The sequence below is a fragment of the Antennarius striatus genome, chromosome 3 (genome assembly GCF_040054535.1).
Source record: "Antennarius striatus isolate MH-2024 chromosome 3, ASM4005453v1, whole genome shotgun sequence".
Lineage (NCBI taxonomy): Eukaryota > Metazoa > Chordata > Actinopteri > Lophiiformes > Antennariidae > Antennarius > Antennarius striatus.
In genome coordinates, this window is record NC_090778.1 from 4,242,129 (window position 1) to 4,256,949 (window position 14,821).

The 14,821-nt window shown below is 39.4% G+C and overlaps 1 protein-coding gene across 1 annotated transcript in view; it reads right to left on the reverse strand.

Moving 5' to 3' along the window:
• The window catches only part of cacna1ba (calcium channel, voltage-dependent, N type, alpha 1B subunit, a), a 112,250-nt gene that overhangs the window by 39,602 nt on the left and 57,827 nt on the right, over window positions 1–14,821 (reverse strand). Inside the window, exons 10-22 of the mRNA XM_068310129.1 lie at window positions 13,540–13,615; window positions 12,777–13,000; window positions 12,336–12,448; window positions 12,082–12,194; window positions 11,863–11,994; window positions 8,614–8,686; window positions 8,418–8,535; window positions 8,204–8,271; window positions 6,951–7,057; window positions 4,636–4,671; window positions 2,998–3,771; window positions 1,298–1,491; window positions 708–828 (exon numbers count right to left, since the gene is read on the reverse strand). Of these exons, the coding sequence (XP_068166230.1) occupies window positions 708–828; window positions 1,298–1,491; window positions 2,998–3,771; window positions 4,636–4,671; window positions 6,951–7,057; window positions 8,204–8,271; window positions 8,418–8,535; window positions 8,614–8,686; window positions 11,863–11,994; window positions 12,082–12,194; window positions 12,336–12,448; window positions 12,777–13,000; window positions 13,540–13,615 (2,149 nt within the window). The remainder of the gene's footprint in view (window positions 1–707; window positions 829–1,297; window positions 1,492–2,997; window positions 3,772–4,635; window positions 4,672–6,950; window positions 7,058–8,203; window positions 8,272–8,417; window positions 8,536–8,613; window positions 8,687–11,862; window positions 11,995–12,081; window positions 12,195–12,335; window positions 12,449–12,776; window positions 13,001–13,539; window positions 13,616–14,821) is intronic.

The window sequence follows — 14,821 nt, forward strand, 5'->3', positions numbered from 1 at the left end:
AGCCTGCAGACAATAAACATTTCAAAGACAGACAAACTATACAGACAATACAAAAATAGAGCAGGAAACAATTTCATATAGCTGTCATTTAAATACCGAACAGCACGAATCAAATTTATATATCTAGACCAGAGCTATGTATGAAATCTAAATGTAAATTTCTCTCTCTCTCTCTCTCTCTCTCTCTCCATATATATATATATATACTGTACATATATATGTGTGTGTGTGTGTGTGTGTGTGTGTGTGTGTGTGTGTGTGTGTGTGTGTGTGTGTGTGTGTGTGTGTGTGTGTGTGTGTGTGTGTGGCCCGCGAGAGAATAAAAGGTCCGAGTTTAAAAATAAATAGATCAAAAGTGTGCTTTGACCAAAACTACATTTCCAACAATGCAGTAATTCAGCCCATTTTAACTTTGATAAAACCATTTTGAACAAAGTTATTGTCCTAACTTATGTTTGATGTTATTTTTCTTTATTCATTGATAGTTTCATCCTTGATTGATGGAGTTCTGTGGGTTTAATAATCTGACAAATTAAAAGGATTTATGTTATAACAAAGAAACAAACCAACAAAAATTTTTCTGTGCAACTATAATTTTTGTAACTTGAATAAGTACTAAATTCAGAGTTATTTAACATTAAAGACTAGTTATATTTATGTTACATTTATGAGGAAGAAGAGGGTGAACCAGGGTTGAGGTAACTCACGGGTTGGTCTGTCCAAACACGAACATGGATCTGTATGGCAGGATGGGTATGGGTCCACTTTGACCCACATCCTCCAAGTTCTTCTCATTCATTGGCATGGTCTCACAGTCAATACTGTTCACTGGGAAGACACAGGGTGACTACAGCGATGCAGGCAATGGTCATGACAGTCCTGATGGTCACATGTCTCAGCTGTGTATCACACAGCAAGGACCTCGGCTTATAGTTAACACAGGTATCAGAAGCAGCTAAATGCGCTTGGCACACATCTGACCACATTCCTATATTCAAATTTATTTATTTTTTTACTGATAGAATTTGACATCAGGCCGCAGCCGTACCAAACCATCTGCTATCACTGCAGTATTGATTAATTACTGTTTCAATCCCTAAATTTAAAATCTAATGACATTTTTAGTAAAGGCATAAAATGCCAAGAAACTCCTAGTGCCTTTTCATTTACACAAAAATACATATAATAATAATAATAATAAATAATAATAATATATTTAATAATACATTGTAATTACCAAATGTCTTCATTGGTTTGATTATGTATGTGTACATGCTTTTATGCCTCTGGTACATACACTGTATGAGTGTGGTCTCTCCTGGTGGGGAGGTGATGGTCACAGGAGGAATCTGGATGGGAGTCTGAGCCGTCCGACTGACGTTTGTCTGATTGTCTGAGTCCTCTGGTTGGTCAGGAGGCCAGTCACCACCACCAGAGTCCTGCTGGGGTGACATGGCCAGTGACTCCCCTTCTGAGTCACCAAACTTGTCCCTAGACAAGATATAAAATTCTTGATTTTAACATACAAACAATATCTCACTCTGACGACCTGAAGTTAGATGACAACGTTGTACATGGGACTAAAAGCTTATTGATCAGTTATCAGTACTAATAGGCTCCCACAGATGTGGAAAATGTAACCATCATTTGTAGAATAGAATAGATGCAGAATAGAATAGAGTAGATGCAGTAATTATTAAACTGTTGTAAATAATTATAATACTTATAATACATTCATGGTCATTATTGAATATACCACATGTGTAATGTAAGAGACTTTCCCAAACTCAAACTCTGAGGTTAGGAATCTTCTGATATTCCTGAACGCCACCTCTTCGTTCTGTAAGGATTTGTTTCAGGATACACAAAAAAATGGTTATGTCTCTATTTGTGCCTAAGTAAGATGAATGACTGGAGTATTGTGATTGTTTTAGTCCCGTTTCTGTGACGTTCCTACAGTTAGGTAATGATATAACGCTATCCGGTCATATATAACATCACCAAGCATGTTTGCCACCATCTTGGCCCCACTAGTGGGGAATGATCCCTACCATATACAGAACTCCATAGACTAAAGCGAGTGCAGTTGATTCCTTTTTAGCTTTTCTTTATTTTCCCTGACCTGGATGACTGAGAACCTACACATACTTTGACAGTTTTTTCTTCGTGTGAAGGAAAAGACCTGAAAACCGGAGTTACTAAACAAGCTGATTCTTCTTTTTTCCGAAGTTATCACATCTACTTTGTCTGCAAATGTTCTTATTCACCCATGAGTCATGGTTATCCAAAAGGCAATTAAAACAATCCACTGGACTGGTAGAAGGTTCTTTCAAGATGTTTCACCTCTCATCCTGACAACATGGTGACATGTGGTGTAGAGCAGGGATGTCAAAGTCAAATAGACAGAGGACCAAAAGATTTAATTTGCTTCAAGCCAAGGGCCGGACAGGTTCAATGGTTATTAAAACCTAGTGAAATAATTGCACATAGCCTATTGAACCAAGAGTGTACAGTATATTATTAACTAAATAAAGCAATATTTTCTTATGGATCTGTCAGAAACTTGGAACTTGCATTTCAACAACTTCTGTTTGACAACCCCTGGTACCCTCATCAACCATTGTTGAGGAGCCAGATGGGTTTCAACTACGGTCGTTGGAATGTGAATAGTACTGACCACACCCCACAGGGTTAATAAGCTGCGACAAGACCAGGCACCCTGAGAACTGAAGAAGCCTCTTGGATGGGAGGTGAAACGTCTTCAAGGAACTTTCGTAAAGTCCAGTGGATTAATTTAAACGACTTTGGATAACCATGACCTGGATAACTGAGAACCTAAACAGACGTAATCCGAACATCTACAACTCACACATCTGGTTTGCTAGGTCATATTAATTTTGCTGAAGAATATGAAGCTAATAAAGTGTATCGGTATATATCCACATTGTTGTTCTGCAAGGACCCCCCCAAAAAACATGAAGCAGTTGTTGCATTTACCTGGGACCACGAGTGTTTTCTTTCTCGTTGGTCTCTTCTGCTTCTGCTGTGGACTGACCCCTGGATCCATGAGTCCGATGTCTCCTCCTTTCTGCATTTATGCCGTTGTCTCCTGTAGAATTCCTGTCCCCGTCCCTATTTGAAGAACGTCCTTCTTTATGGCGGGATCTTCGTTCTCCTTTACTCCCACCATTGAAAGTCCCATTGCCCCCTCGTCGATGTGAATGATGATGACGATGCTCTTTCTCGCTCGTGACTCCTCCGTTGTCGTCTACCGAGCTCTGATGATGATGCCTCCTGCCCCCCTCTCTGCTACGGGACTCATTCTTCCCATCTCTTCCGCGACCACCTTCATGGTCTCTGCAACGGCTGTGATGGACGTGCTGGCCCCCGTCCTTACCGGTGTCTCCGTTATCGTTCACCTCACCTCTCGTTCTGGCCTTGTCTCTGTGGCGGTGGTGGCGGCGGGGATGGCAAGGCACGGGAGGAGGAGGGGGGTCAGAGACAGTCTCCGTGTCCTCTGGCATGCAGGGCTTGTGATAGTGGTGCTGGTGGCTGCCCAGCAAAGGCCCATCGCATGGTTCAACAACCAGCGGGCGGTCAAGGTGGGTTTTCATGTCGGGCCGGATGTGGAGGGCCGAGGACAGGTGAAGTCGCTCCTCAGGTTCCAGCTCGCAGTAGAGAGCCTCGCAGCTCGCCCGGTTCTGCCTCCTCAGCTGATTGGCTTTCTGCTCCCACACTGATATAGTCTTGGCTGACTTTTGTTGCTCCTTACTAGCAGAAAAACCAGAAAAAAATATAAAAACACATTTAAATCTTAGTATTTAAATAAGTATTTTCTTTCAAAAATTGTCCTGTAGTCTACTCTTCACATTAATGCTAGTGTCGCAGATATTTGAATGAATATGTATGGTTTTGTTTGACGTTTGACATTTACGTTTCATGACTTCATGGCACGCTGAACCAGATTTGTACTTACATACATTTTGTACCTACATGATGAAATAATTACATTGTGACCAAGGTGAAATGGAGCTTTCAGCAGAGCAAAAACCACTGAAGAGAGCTCATTAATGGATATGTCTGAGGACAGGCCAAGAATGTCCACCATACACTGACATGCTTTTTTTTTCTGTCAATGTCTGGGTTTTCATACAAAACTTTGAAATGAATGCATGCATTTACATATTGTATGGTTGAGACGGTGCTCCTCCTTTAACTGATCTAAAATTGTCACGTTAGATCAGGAATCCTGCCATAAAGGATTTCTGATATCTGATCTATAAATAAATAAAGCAATTTAATACTTTATATACTGCATAATACAAAGAAAACTCAGTACATCCAAGTTCTCTGTGATTCATCATCCACTATACTCACTTTCTACATATTGTATATACTGTATATTATACAAATGTAAAACTTCAAGAGCACGAGGATGTCACTGCACTCTGCCAAGAGGATGGACATTATGGGACTATAACTTGGTCTGTATGATGAAAATGCATTTTGGTCCATGTCTTTTTGATATATTTGGCCTTCCTTTCAAGGATGTAAATAATGGGAACATGACTATATATGTTGCTATGCATGTAATCTGCATCATTGACCACCTCACTGACAGGCGGCTGGGTTTACCTCAGATAGTGATGGACTGGGGTGCAGACATAACTCCTACAAACACATAAAGGGAGCAACATTGAAATAAACAGGAGAGAGGTTACATAAAAGGGGTAGTAACCGATTACAGACAAAAGCACAGAAGTCGCAAATTAATGTCAAGAAACTGAAGAGGGACATAGTACAGACAGAACTATAACCCAAAGCAAACTCAGCCCTGAAAATAAATCATATGGATGGGACACACTTATCATAACACAGTTCTGTATATACAGTATAACAACATATATAAATACTGATCAGAACTGAACTGGAAGTAACAACCCCACCAGAACTGATGTTTCCTGTTTTTTTAAGTTACGCTATTATTATTTGAATACAGATCTGGATAAAAGTGTGGAATTTAGAACAGATCTGATATTTTCATTTCATCTTATAATATTAGTATTGATGGGGTATTTTTTTAATATACATTTCACAAGACTTTGTGTGGGATGTTAACCCTAGCAAGCTATGCAAGTTTTGGATTGTTCAACCTTGTGAATGGTATGGCTTTCCCTACATTGTTGAGAATCCCCATCAATTTCACAGTCCTCACCTCTCCTTTCAAACGCAATCATTGAGTTAGTAGAGTAATTATGACATATTTTTGTAAGAAGTTTGGGGAATACGCATAAAGAACATGTACAGTACGAAGAATATTATTCTGTAAAACCATTGTAGGAGGGGGAAACAGTGAGGAGACAGATCAGCATTGTCCACTGACAGTAATAACATGATGACTGACACTGACACTCCTCACATTTCACATCACAGAGAAACAATAAAAGTAAAAACAAATGGAAACCACAGGGTGATCACCAAGGGGCAGAGGATCTGCACAGAAGAATGTTATCATGATGAAGACTGGGACTAGCAGCATTGGAAGAGAGAGGAAACAAGGGCAATTGGAGGAATGGGAGGTAATAACTCACAGTGAGTTAATGCAGCAGATAGATGAGCTGCTATAGTTTACATTACCGCCACTACTAGTTACAAAAATGTACATGTAGAAAATAAAAATAGGAGTAGGGGGAACATAATACAGGATGAGGTCAGAAAAACATCAAGTCACTGTTCTACTTTTTTGTGCCTTTTTTAGCCTCCCATTACATTTGTGACATTTCTGCCATGGGCAGTCAAAGTTCAGAAACACAACACTCAACCAAAAAGGACCTGTCACACAATGGTTAGTAAGGAATATGTAGTGACAGTTTTTAGGTATAATGGAGTAATCGAGTATAAAGTGGAGTGTCGACTTATGATTAAAAGGAAGCACATTATTCAGGTAGGTGCAGTCAAACACCTCAGTGGCTCAAAGTTTGGCTTAGCCTCGAAACCACCACAGTCGGCAGAGGGAGAGATGTACAACCTGGAGGAGGGGATGACTTTCCCTCCCCACCCTGCAAATCGCACCTTGATATGTACTGTGTGTGTGTGTGTGTGTGTGTGTGTGTGTGTGTGTGTGTATATATATATATATATATATATATATATATATATACACATTTATATGTGTGTGTGTGTGTGTGTGTGTGTGTGTGTGTGTGTGTGTGTGTGTGTGTGTGTGTGTGTGTGTGTGTATATGGTGGTGTTGGGGGGTGACAAAAAAATAAAATGAGGAAAACAAGACATTTTTTGCATTGTGTCAAAATCTTAGAAAAATTCAATTTGTTTGAAGTCTACACAAAAAATGAACTGGATAAAGAATTTGTACAACTTGGATGTTTGCTAAAAACTTTTTGACTTATTAGAAATTTCTCAGTTGCATATTCAGCAAGTAGAAATCATTAGCATTTATTTAGAGTCATTCAAGTTTTTATGTGATCAAATTCATATTTTAGCTCTGGTTCGGTTTATCGTAATTTGTGAAAAATAACTGCCTTCTAAGCTGCTGAACGCCTCACTACTTTCACCAACTCCTCTATGACTCTTTTCTGTAAGGAGTCAGTGACACTGAAAACAATGAATGAGGGAAGTGCAATTTGAGTTTATGAGTGACTGGTTTCAGTTCGGCGATTGGTGAGACTAGACACTCTGTGACCGTCAAAGACACCTAGTCAATACTATTTAAACAATATTCATAAACTGAATGGTTAATAAATAATGGATATTCTTTCTGTGGGTGTCCTTTGCTCTTGTGTACTGACATACAGTACTGATGAGGAGTTTGTCAACTTGGATAGCTAGTTAACAGCACAACAAATGAAGTAAGAGTATGCATCTTCTTTGTGCGTGTGTTTGGTAAGAAGCAGGTTTCAGAAAGCCAGGAAGAACATTAAAAATAAACTTACGCAGTAATGGAAATGTTAGCGGCCGACATGGGGCTGACCTCCTTTACCTCCTTGGCCTTTTGGAGGGCTATCTTCTTATTGATGGCCTCCTCTTGCTCCTCTTCATCCTGAGTAGAAGGTTGAAGAACATACATCCATACATGCATACAAAACATTATCATGTCTTTTTAAAGGTTGCAGCCTTTATTGAACATAACTATGACCTTTTTCTCCCAAGCAGCCAGGAGAGCTCAGCTGATACATACAGATCAAACCAACCTGGACTAGCAAAATGTAATCTCCAACAATCTTTTTCTTTCAGAATGATATCAACATTCTTTTTTTTTTTTGGTCTGCATGTATTCTAATAGTTTAGCCACATAAAAGGGGGTCAACTTTTTATGATATCAACAGTCTTAAAATAGATTGATTAGACTGGTATCACCTTCACCACATTTGAAAGTCACATTTTCAAAATGATTAATCTGTTTGTTTTATTGGTAGAAAATCACAAAAGCTGAATGGTGAAGAGCTAACGCTAGTGTTAGGTAACATTAAAATGTTTAATATCAGTGTATTTATGTATATGGTTTGTCACTCTTATGTCCTTGTAATAGTATGTTTTGTCTTCATTCCTCCATTGTGTCTTATCCTGTCACCAAAACTTATGTGTATCTTCCTTTCACAATGCAGTTTTTTTATTTGTACACGTAAACTAGATAAGAGAAACAAAGTGAGGTTATAGACTTTGGCTACCTACTGTCATATTCTGATCCAGATTAATAATGTATTTCCTTGTGCAAATATAAATGCAGCTGTTAATTGGATATTGGAATTTCAGTAGTTTAGAGTGTCCTGTATTTGCTTGGATTAAGGATTTCTTGGTGTTGGATGCACTCACTCGTTGCTCTTCTACTTGCGTGTAGAAGAGCAATGAGTGCGCAAAAGTTTCACATTTAATATTTTCCACCATTGAAAAAGATACTGTGTGTATTAGTATGTAATATAATTATCATGGTACAACTGATTAAACCAGCCCTATAAAGGCCTACCAAGCCTTTACTGTCAACCAGCTCTAAATTATCCTCTTCTCTTCTAAAGTAGACATCATCATAGAACCATCAAACAATGTACTCTCATATCCTATAAATTTGGGGCAATAAAGGCCATGTTAGTGTGATATGACTTAAAGCAGGGTCAATCAGTGAACTGCATGCGTTCAACCCCCTGTTATAAGCTGCAACATCACCAGCATTAACCCATAAATATTGTACCTTAGTGAGTTCCTGGGCATTTGCAAGGTTATCGACTGCAATAGCCAAGAAAACGTTGAGAAGTGTATCTAGTAATTTGTAGCTTCAGGAAAAGATCAAATGATTGATGAACGCAGAATCAATATTAACAATTGCAGCAAATCAATGGTAAATTCTTTCACAGTGACATAAGGCAGCAGAAGGTGCCCTTATTTGGGTCAGCTGGACAGGATACAGTTTCCAAAGAGAGTGAGAACGATAAAATAAATGGAGGAGAACATTCCCCCATGGACACCTCCCTGTGATTTAATCCCGTCATACATGACCGCATTCCAGTCTTCCCCAGTAAGGATCTACAGGAGAAACAGAGGGTTAAGACTCAGTAAGGCTCAAAGAGGGAAGGAGAAAAGAATGATGGAGTTGACCTTTACCTGGAAGACGGTAAGAATCGCTGCAGGGAATGTGTCAAAGTTGGTTGTTGGTGTTTCATCTTCAAAATTAAATCTGCAAGGAGAAGCAAACAGAATGTCATCAAGCACCCAAGACACATTTACATTTACCACGTCATTGTCTGGAGGATGGAGGATGGGGGACCTTGTTCTTTGCATCGGGCTGCGACACATTATATCAGCACAATACATGGCTATTACATTGGAGGTGACAGAGAGTCTGCTCTGTGCAACCTTAATGCTGATGCCTGAGTGTTTCTTCTCAAAATGAGTCAGACTAATGCTGACATTCTGTATCTCTGTCTGTCTATTGGGAGTTAATTGTATTTTCGCAACAGGGGATGCGGATAAAAGGGGTTGTAATTGCAGCAGAATTGTGACCTCTCAACACTGTCTGGAGTTTATTAGAAGACAACCACAAAAAGCACCGAGGAATCTGCCTTCATTTCAGGAGCATGTGACATGTTGACTGTTTTCTGCTGTTTGTTCCATTTCATTATATTTTTTTTTAAAGTGACGATTGTCGTATTTCAACATAAGGCTGTTGAACACATTTAATTAGCGATTAGAATGGAAATATAATAGCTGAGACCATAATCATGTTGCTACATCCATGATTCTAGATTAAAATACAAAAAGAATTATTAAATCCTAAATTATATCACTCGTGTTGGTTTTATTTTTCTTATCAAGGCACTTTGAGATTTTTGCTGCCAGTGTTTCATCATTCTTTGCAAGCTGGACACAGAAATAATGGTGATGCACAGCTAGGTCACACAGTATTTCTCATCATTTTGGTGATTTAGTCTACGCAGACAAGGTAATTTGAAAGAGGTGAGCTGCCATGCAAAGGTCTCAGCTGTAATCTTAAATCATAAATTTACTTTGATCTTTTCTTTCTATTTGCTGTAAATATGTCTTACTATTGTTTTTTTACTTGCTCTCTATCACAAGCCTTTGTCGTATGCATGTGCAGACACACTACTGATGCTTTCAGCGGAATGACTGACAACTAGCGTGGATATTACTGGATAATGCAATGAAAATAAACTTTGTTAAACTTTCCTAACTCATGATAAAGCTGCTACTTCACAGTGAGGAATGGTGGCTATCAGGAGAAAAAATGATGATGGTCTGAGTTGAAAGACAAGCTTTTGATTTAAGCTTTGATTTAATTCACCGACTTCATGATTTGTGATGATGAGTGATGAGCTCACAATGCTGAGTCTGTTTACGGAGGTAAAACTAAAGCAACAAAGTTCATGCTTGGGCCAAACTGAAACTCAAATATTCTTTACCGACATTCAACATAAAAAGAAATACTGTATGTTGCTAAATTTGTTAATTCTGCTCTTGTGGATTTCTATTTGCCAGTACATTGTAGTGTCTTTTATTAATAAATTTGGTAACTAGGCTCTTATGAATTTCCATTGGTCAGAAAGGCATGGTGCCAATCTGGACACCACCCTGCATCCCTGAGACTTCTGAGGACTGCCCATGCCTACAGTATTTACCCACCTTCTGGGGACAGTCCGTCCTTTTATCAAAGAAAACACACACACTGCTCAGAGATAACCAGTGTGTCTGACAACAGAAACAACTGAATTTGTCATCCCCTATTCTCTCATCTTGTCATATCACATACCGTGTAACTCAACCAGCCTCATGCAGAGAGACTCTCGGAAAAGAATAAATCAAAACTGAGTTCAGCCAGAATGGAATGTCAGATTTCTGGACTGTGTTATGTATACAACATCCTGAATTGGTACACTGAGCTATTAGGATGATGATCCCCTTTGCAACTGCTTACCCTCGTATGAGAGACTCACTTCTCCACTCTAGCCTGAAGACAAATTGCAGGTAGACACGATGTGTGGAAAATCGAAGTCTGAAAAATCTAAGGCCGAAACTGCCAGTAATACAGATTATAGCAGGTCATTTAAGAACATGTGTAGGACACAACTACAGTAATCCCTCGCTTGTTCTCGTGGTTTCACTAACGTATGCTTGCTATTGGTTGACAGCACCTGGAAGTGCGCTGCGCTCCGAGACTCACAGAACACAGCGCACTTCTGTCAAACACAAAAGCGCTTTAAACAGTCAATAAGAGTGTAGAAAAGTTAATACAATTATAAGGTGGTTGAATATTAGTATGGGAGGGTTCATAAACGTTTAAATTACCGTAAATAAGAAATAGTTTGCCGCTATATCGCACAATTTTGTTTTTCACATGCGGTCCTGGAACGCATTAACCGCGAGGAACGAGGTATCACTGTATTTCAAGTTAAGTGACCGCTGGAAAAAATGACTACAAATACACCATTGAGGGTACATGGCTCTATCAATCTCTCTCTTCAGCTTTGTTTGAGTCATGGATGTAGAGAAGAGCTGGATGTGGCATGAGCACCATCTGATATCACACACATCTATGTGCATATGATGAAAATAACTATCACCTTGATTCACTGCCTACCCCTTGAACTGCCACCTTATTGTGGAGGGGGATTTTGAATGCCCGAACGTGTGAAAAAAGGTTTTTTTTTAAAAACAATGTCGGATGGATGTAAATTTTTTCTATGCAGATTGAAAGAAGATGCGTTTTGAAAGGCCCGGCTACGTGACACGGCCTACGTCTCTCGGTTGGCCTGGGAACGCCTCCGGAACCCACCGGAAGAGCTACATGAGGTGTTTGGGAAGAGGAAGGTGAAGGCATCCCTTCTGAGACTGTTGTCTCTGCAACCCTGCTCTGAATAGGTGGTTGTAGTTTGTGTATCCAACCATTGAAAAAACTCTTCGGTGAGATTTTCCTTTTCACGTTACGTCTTTGCACTAAGTTTTGCAAAAGTCAGGTCACAATGTCTCCAGTAATACTTACAAACCACTAAGACTGAAAACACAACCTTCTCGACAGATACAGATAGATACATCGATAGAAGTACAAAATAATTGACTGATAAATAAATGACAAACTAAATATATTAAGACTAGAGTTGAATCAATTATATTTATGAATTTAATGGATCCAGGGAAGCAAGATTCTAATCAGGGCTGCAAGTCTCCCATAGAGGGGCATTATTTCATATATAGTCTCCAACAGCACTGTAGTCATGAAAGAAACCCCCATTCCTGAAGACCCATCTTCAAGAAAGTTGAATACACATAATATGAACTATGTCCCTCCACAGATGATCCAGTAATTAGTTGAATTTACTTTCTTTAACAAATACTCACTGGCCGCCAAACAGTTGCATTCCCAGCAATGCAAAGACCACAATGAAGAGGAATAGAAGGAACAACAGGCTGATGATAGACTTCATGGAGTTCAGCAGGGATACCACTAAATTCCTCAAAGAGTTCCAATACCTGCACGAAGAAATGACAACATGTAGAGAAGTTATTATGGTTTAACCAGTGTTCCCAGCACACAGACAGAACTTTGAAATAGCTCACTTGGTGACTTTGAAGATCCTGAGCAGTCTCAGGGCTCGCAAGACACTGATCCCAAACGAGGCTCCAGGTTTGATGGCAGCCCAGATCACCTCAAAAATACTGCCAATAATCACCTATGAACACAAGCCAATAAATGCAGTAGTTCTTCACACCTTATACTTTACTTATCATGTGATTACATTAATAGGATCCTTTTTTCACTTCTGGCTACATGTGTGTGTTGACTGAACCCCCAACGGAGCAGATTAACTCACCCCAAAGTCAAAGCAGTTGAAAGAGGAGTGGAAGTAGTTCTGGGGTCCAAGACCGTACATTTTCATGGACATCTCAGCCAGAAAAAGACCCAGGAATACAAACTCAGCCAGGTCTGTCCAGGGACAACAGAAAAACCCACAGATCCATAAGTGGGGATGAAGAGAGTGTCTTTGCTGTTTTTTTGTTTTTTTTTACAATTTCACATAGAAGACCCCAGTAACCCAGGCAGACCCCCTGCTTCTATCTAGAAGTAAAGCAGGACATGAGTGCCTTTATCTGCATCAACAAAAAATGAAAAGGATCCCACCAGTGAATGAAAAGAAATCCATTTTGGCAAACATGTATAATGTATGTATGTATGTTATTGTAAATGATAAATACTGGTAAGAGCATACTGTAAATCCCCATAATTCACACTGTAAAGAAGGGCTGGAACTCACATAGTGCATAGGTGAGCCACTCAGGCTGGTCATAGTGTACTATGGCCACACACAATGTGTTGAGGCCAACCAGACACAACACAGTCCAGTAGAAGCTCTGGGACTTCACTAGGCGGCGGATGGTAAAGCGAATCCACTTTTCTTTCCTCCTGAAATACAATGAGCTGTCATTCTTGCTCTTCACACTGGCCCGGGCAAATGGTGAACCTGGGGGGGCAGTGGAAGTACAAAGAATGAAATGGCAATAAGATTATCAAGTAAAAAGCTGAGATTGTTTCGCAAAATAAAGACACAAGGATCTGGATTTAACAACAATACAGTAAAAAATGTATATATTGGCAGCTCCACGGTGTTGTAAATAGAATAATCTTAACACAAGCTTATTCGCATTCTGACCATCTCTCCATTCGTAAGTCCAAGTGGAAACCAAAAGGGGTCACAAGATAATGAGCAAATATGTTGTATGGAGTAATTTCTGCATTATTTTTGTTAATAAGAAACATCTAACATCTGAAACGTCAAATAAAAGAATCACTTGATTCTTTCAGAGAAGCATCTGCAAATTGGGCTTACTGAATTTAATGTGGAAAGTTAATGCTGATGTTAGTTTTTTCTATTTTGAACATGTGTTTGGGGAATGAGTATATCCATTAAATCATCAACCGGGCTATTTGTAGACTGCATGTCTTCAGTATACAGTCGCAAGTTGGACATCTAAAGACTCACAGTAATTTTTTCTCAGGTGTCTAACTCACCGACAGATGAGATATCAGTGAAGTGGTCCTCTCCTTCCTCTGCATTGATGAGATCATTTTTACTCTTTTTGGTCCTTTTCAGAACTGTAAAAACAATACTGAAATCAATAAACATCACCAGTCATAAAGCACATCATCGTGTTTCATCTGATCTCTGTCTGTCCCTCTGTTAATCTTCATTTATGTACTTTTTTACTCAACATTTCTGTGTCACCATGTTTATTTTTTAATCTCAAGAGGATCCCAAATTTAAGACACTATCTTTCATTGTAGATATATGTAAGCATGCTATCAGTTCTGTGCCTTACAGTTGAGATATCACAGTGACAGAGTATGCTTTGACACTCGAGTGACTTAGAATATTAGTGTCCAAGGACACAGGCCCTGCAAACCAGGTGAAAAAAGGTCACTGAATTCTGTCCATCGGTTTCTGAGCTCTTGATACTCTAGTCTAGACCCGCTGCACCTCAGCCATGTACCATGTCTGTTTAGGTTGTCCATCATCCAGGTCGAGGTACATCAAGAAGAGAAAAAACGAGTAGACGTATCTAGGCTCTCTACCAATCACTCAGAACTGTAGAAGACTCTAAGGTGAAAGCTGGAACATCTTCAACCATCCTAAAGCAAGTCCAGTTGATTTTTTTTGCTCTTCTTGATTCACTTTGTACAATGTTTGCGTCATTTTCAAATTTTAGTTTTCCCATTTTGTCACATTTATTGTTTCAACATGGGTTTGCATTACGTTCCTGTAAATAATGACTTTATGGCATTCATGCTATGATATAGCGTTGTTTTACAATATTGAATTACAATTTACATCATGTCACTCACTGCATGACAATAATATACTAGAATACTGTACAGAATTTATTATAAATTAAAACAGCGTTTTACAGTGCAATTGAAAATCTACATTCCTGTTAGAAGCTGCTCTTGCTCAGTGGTAATATACAGTAGATCTATGGATTTAATTTTTGCAAAGCAATTTCCTGTGCCACATTTAGTCTTCTTCTTCCCTGTTTCATAAGGCATAACTTCCTGGTTAGAGAACTCTCTCGACATGGAAAAGTTGTGTCGCCAGTTACCAAAGTCACGACGGGGTGTAAGTCCCTGCAACTGGGGCATCTGGTGTGTTACCGCCGACAGGTTTCCATGATCCTGAACAACAGGGCGGAAGAATTTAACTACCGTTTTGTTGTTAGAATGGACAGCTATGACTACCCGTGGTACGCCACCTCCTCTCGGATGAAATGTTTTGGCTGTGGAGAGGAGGGACACATTGTTAGCGCC